The following is a 5,457-nucleotide window of genomic DNA, read 5'->3' on the forward strand; positions in this document are numbered from 1 at the left end:
ACTAGAAAAAAATAAAGCTTTAATAAAAAATTACAAAAACTTTTTTTCTCTTAAAAAACCCTAACATTTACATGTGCAGCTATAACCATTGCAAAATTCCAAACATGCAGTTTTGGTATATCAACAGTGTTAGAGGGATTAAAATTGGTAGTGTTAGAAGACCCTGAAATACTTATGATGTGCTTGAGAGGGATTTACAAACAGCCAGATGATGAAATTAGAAAACCTCTACTTACAACACAATTGGATTTTTGTCCCATCTTGAAAAACACAAGATTCCTCAGTTCTTACCCAAATCACTTTTTAAAGTCACCATTTCAAAAGTTTGCCATGTGCTACTGAGAACTATAGTCTGACAAACACAAACTGCAAATTTCCCTGGAAATGTGGCCAGCTTCTCCAAGAGATGTAATTCAGATAAGTTAAATCAAATCCCTTGTAACTCTGACCAGGATGTCTGCTAAACCAGGTAATTCTTTAGCTTTTAACTTGACTCTGTAATTATTTTGGGAAAACAATTTTACGTTTAGGAAAACAAATTCTAGGAGAAAAAGTCCTAATAGAAAAGTTCCAATGAACCCAAATATTATTGTGAATTTTACCATCCCTCATTGAGGCACTGTTAAAAAAAGGGAACACAGAAAAAATTGACAAATCAACAGAACAGTCCACATCTCTATCACAGTTTCAAATACAGGATTTTCAAGATCTCCATGAAAGAGGCACAGGATTGAAGGCCTTCAAGGTGACATTCCGTTATACATTATCTAGAAGTTTACCCAAATTTGTAAAAATCTGATACATAATTAATTAGTTAGTATATGACTGGATACGCATCTGTCCATATGATTTTTATGCATGAGCAAATAAAGACATTTTTGCACTTAAGAACATGACTGATCAACTTGAAAGCAAGATTTTTATTGTTTGGGACATTTGCGAAATTGATATTTATGAAATAAATTCTGTATCCAATTTCAATATCTGAGCAGTTTAATTAAATAGAAGCTCTTTAACTGAGTGTGCAAAACATTTTGAAATTAAACCATTCCATCCTTGAAATGTTCCATTCTGATATGAGAACATCTCTTCTGAGAATACAAGGGATGGCCCACTCTTGAAACTCATTGAAAGATCAGACAGCTTTCAGTATATTCAGATATCAAAGTGTACTGACCTGGAAGCATTTTGCACATTTCTATGGTCAATCACATTTTGATTTCTGGGGAGGGGCTAGGGGTGAATTTCCACTAGCTTTGGCTGTGTGATTGTCTAGCTTTCTCTTTCTGACTGTTGTGTCAAGAAGAAAATATTTCCATTATCATTAGGTTAGAACTTTGTTGCTTTTCCCTCTTCCCTTCCCCTGGATGATTTTAGAAATTAACAAATAACAAAACATTCAATATGTGAACTGAGCTACCGAAGGCATTTTCGCTTTGACCAATATTCAGGGTAACTGGCCTGTCCTCAGAAAATGGTTCTGGCTTCTAGAATACTCCCGGGCACAGAACATTTCCCTGATTTAGAGTTATTTCCTAAAAACTTCTTTGCACGTTCAAGTCAGCTATACTGTTTCTCCCTAGGATTCAAGTCAATTAAAGGATTCACCCGTGTCCTGCACTGTCTGCTCCACACTGTACTGTACTTCCAAACTGCCTGTGCATTCACAACACCCAGCCTTTCGCTCTTGGCTCCCTTGCACTGAATTCCGCTTTGTATTTTTCCCACAAAGTGAACAACGGCTTGATTCTTCTCGCACATGGGTCCTCATGTGGTTCACCAGGTTGAATTTGTGCAAGAATCTTTTCCCACATTCGGTGCACTGATGGGGCTTGACTCCTGTGTGTACTCTCCGGTGTCTGGTGAGGGTGGATTTACGTGAGAAGTTCTTCCCACATTCGGGGCAAGGGAAAAGCGCTTCTTGTTTGTGCAAGGGCTGTTTTTTCAAAGCTAGCTGACTGTTGGGTGTCTGGTGAGCAAAGGGAGTTGCTTGCAAATTGGGAGCAAGGCGATTTCTCTGTCTTTTTGAACTTTCCTGCAACAGATACTCTCCCTCATTTTTAGTCTGCATTTCATCACCTGCTAGATTAAAAAAGAAAAAAAGTTATTACTATTTATGTAACTATACATTACAGTTTCAGAGTCTTCACTTTTGCAAGAAGACAAACACATTATTTAGTTACAGTATATATAGTTACAATATATATATTGGCAGCCATTGTAATTCCATAACAACTTTGCAAAATAAGATATGATAAAATGGAGTAGAAGACCAGAGGTTTATGGCTGAAGAGTTATTTGAACTTGGATCTTGTTAGTTCAGAGTGATTCTCTGGCCCAATTTGGTCCCTTCAGATACTCTGTTTCAATCCCATAATCCCTAACTAAATGACTATATTATCAGAGTTGACCCAAGATACTTGGAGTCTCAAAAATCCTTACCTGCTAAGGAGGCATTCTCATTCAGCTCGTCCTTATTTTCTCTGCAAAGCACCGTCTGACGGGTATCTGAGACAACTTGCTCACTTTCTGGCAAATTCACAGACTCCTCAAGCATATATGGCCCTAGCACCTGAAACAGCAGTTAGACACCATTCAAGGCAAAGGAATACACCAAGCAGAGGGATGCAATATTGTCAGGGAAAGATAGAATGCAAGTAGGAAAACAGCAACACATGAGAAACATTTTCAATCATGTTTAGTGTCTAGGGAAGCCAGTGGTGTAAGATAGATTCAAATGTGACTGTAATAGCTGTCAATCCAGGAAAAAGCACTTTACGTGTGCTGTCTTTAACTTTAATCTGGGACTCACTAAATCCTAACCAGACAAAGTCAATTCTCGGCTAGATGCTGGATGTTCCCAACTGCTGCACCTTGCAAAATGTATAGATCTTTTATTTCTGGTAGTTCAAAATTCACACTTGCTTGAGATAAACTTGGATCTCTCCAAGAGTCTTCTGGTACTGTTTCTGTGAATTTTAATAGTATATACAGCTGCCTGCATCAGCTGATATTCATTTAAATCATTCAGGTTCTCTCAGAATGCTGCTCTGCTTTAAAGATGGGAAACATTTTTTTTGGTGAAGGAGAGGGGTGTCAACATTTGTGTGGTTAAACAATGTAAAAGAACAAATGCTCCCCGGTGTTGCTTCCTCACTTTCAAGTTGTTTTCTCTGTGTGAGCAAACAGAAAATCTAAAAAGCAATAAGGACTCAATTTCAGCTCAGTGCAATGACTTTTCATGGATGGTTTCAGAAATCACTTTCATTATACTTTAAAGAATACTATATAAACAAAGTAAGCACCTTTTTAAGCAATTAAAATGAACATAGTATTAATCTTTTGGCACAGGACATTATTTTGACAGAGATGTTATCAAATAAACACTTGCCTGTGAAATAGGTGGTCAAATGGCCTTTGTGGAATGTGACCATTTCTATTATGTACATCAGAACTGACCCACACTTTGAGCTGCTTGTAGAGTCTATTTTAAAAAAAATACCCAAAAGAGGAAGTTTCTCCTCATGGGAACTGGGCACTACTAAATAAAATAGTAAAAACTAAAAAAAAGAGAGAGACAGAGCTTCAGCAACAACCAGCTCCCTAAAGGTAGGTAGGTTTCCCCCCCTATTCCTGGATACTACCATGAGTGTAGGCAGAAGCTGGTGCTGTTAAAAGTGATTTAAAACTCTAATTGCATGTTAGGACATAAGCTCCCAGGTTTCATCCTGGAAAGTGCTCACCTGTTGATCCCATCTCTCACTGTCTTGCTGCTTCAGAAGAAAATGTTCTGCCAAGGTTACTGCCTGAATGCAGGTCTTTGGACGATATTCCTGAACCCATTCCTGCATTTCCTCAGGCAAGACAGTCAGAAATTGTTCTAGGATCAACAACTCTACAATCTGTTCCTTGGTGCGGCTCTCCGGTTCCAACCAACGATGGCAGAGCCCCCGCAGACGAGAACAGACTTCACGGGGCCCTTCAGCCTCCTGGTAACGGAAATGCCTGAAATGCTGCCTCTGTCTTTCCAGACTGACAGTATCTTCTCGTAAGATTGCAGCTTTTACTTTCCCATAATCCCCACTTTCTCTGGGATCCAAGCTGTTGTAGGCCTGAAGAGCAGCTCCGTTGAGGGCTGGCACTAGCCGAGTCACCCACTGTTCCCTTGGCCATTTGCAGGCCTCAGCCACATCCTCAAAAGTAGTTAAGTAGGTCTCAATGTCTTCTGTTAAGGTGAGTTCTGGTACTTGCAGATTCCGCCATGCAGGTGATTGGACTGGGGTAAGTTCTGGAGTTGGCAATTCTTGCCCTTGGATTTCCCAGCGTTGGGGTGCCTCTAGTCGTTCATTCCTGGTTTGCTGTGGTGTTACTAGCCGGAGACTTCCTCCTCCTCCTGTTCCTACCGGTACAATACGATATGTTCTTACGGAGGCTTCTGACATTCCTAATGAATCAGAGCCTGCTGGGTCTGGTTCTTTTTCCATTTTCACCAATGGTTGCATTCGTTGTTCGAATGGTGTCTGACACTGGAAGTACTGGGCTACCATATTCCGCTTTGCTGCTATTTTCCTCCTCATTCTTTGGATTTGGAGTTTATGTAGGCTTCTGCTGAAGCTTCCAATAACTGGTCTGCCAGCTGGAGACACTATCAAGTGGAGAAATTCCTTGAGTGATTTGGGTCTCAAGCTAGAGGGAGAGACAATGATACAACAAAGAGGAATATGAACACAGGTTTTTTTTTAAAAAAAAAACAAGTTACAATTGAACTACCTATTTTAATATGTCAATTGGGGACACCTATCCATAAAGATATTGCATTCTACCAGCGCAAATCAAGAGTTGATTGGCCAATAGGATCTATAACTATAACATTAAAAGAAAACTAGCTATGAGTACAGAGGCAGGTTACAAAAGGGTACATAAAGCTAGTATTTGAAAAATAAATAACACATTTCATGTGCCTATTGCTGTTTCCAAACTGACCAAGCTGCATTAAAAATTATTTAAATTAATTATTAGTAAAATAACTGCGTTATAGGACTTTTCTCCTAGATTTTCTCCTAGATAAACTGGAGAAAGCAGGATATTTTGCTTGAAGTAATCTGTTCAGCTATTAAAACTGCAATCCTTTGTATATTTATTTGAATTCAGTAACACAGCTAGCCCTAGAAGACAGGAGAGTGAATTTTAGTCCTGCCCTTGGCATGAAAGCCACACGTGAAAGTGTGACTTGGGCCAGTCACTCTCTCACCTGAACTGATCTCACAGGATTATTGTTGGGAAAATAGGAGGAGAAGATAGTACTAGTTACTTTCACTTTGAGTTACTTATAAAAAATAAGAGACAAGATAAATAAATTTCTTCCAGAAATATACACGATGAGGTTCATAGTTTTCTTCAGATTGTAAACTTCACAAAACCTTTCCTTGACAAGCACCCTGAAATGCTTCAATTTGC

The 5,457-nt window shown here is 39.0% G+C and overlaps 1 protein-coding gene across 1 annotated transcript; it reads right to left on the reverse strand.

Moving 5' to 3' along the window:
* On the reverse strand, window positions 1-4,608 carry LOC310650014 (uncharacterized protein). The gene is made up of 3 exons (XM_083378849.1): window positions 3,744-4,608; window positions 2,443-2,572; window positions 1-2,082 (listed from the first exon to the last, which is right to left on the reverse strand). The coding sequence occupies exons 1-3, from the start codon at window positions 4,575-4,577 to the stop codon at window positions 1,592-1,594; spliced, it is 1,455 nt and encodes a 484-aa protein (XP_083234975.1). The 5' UTR covers window positions 4,578-4,608; the 3' UTR covers window positions 1-1,591.
* Window positions 4,609-5,457: the final 849 nt, after the last annotated feature.

This window comes from Vipera ursinii (assembly GCF_947247035.1).
Source record: "Vipera ursinii genome assembly, chromosome: Z".
In the NCBI taxonomy this organism is placed as follows: domain Eukaryota; kingdom Metazoa; phylum Chordata; class Lepidosauria; order Squamata; family Viperidae; genus Vipera; species Vipera ursinii.

Excerpts from the sequence above, each read along its gene's own strand:
- LOC310650014 (XM_083378849.1), bottom strand. The coding sequence starts at position 4,577 with ATGAGGAGGAAAATAGCAGCAAAGCGGAATATGGTAGCCCAGTACTTC. Across the intron at positions 2,573-3,743 it reads GTGAGAGATGGGATCAACAG|GTGCTAGGGCCATATATGCT; the intron begins GTGAGCACTTTC and ends CTGCTGTTTCAG. Across the intron at positions 2,083-2,442 it reads TGAGAATGCCTCCTTAGCAG|CAGGTGATGAAATGCAGACT; the intron begins GTAAGGATTTTT and ends TTTTTAATCTAG.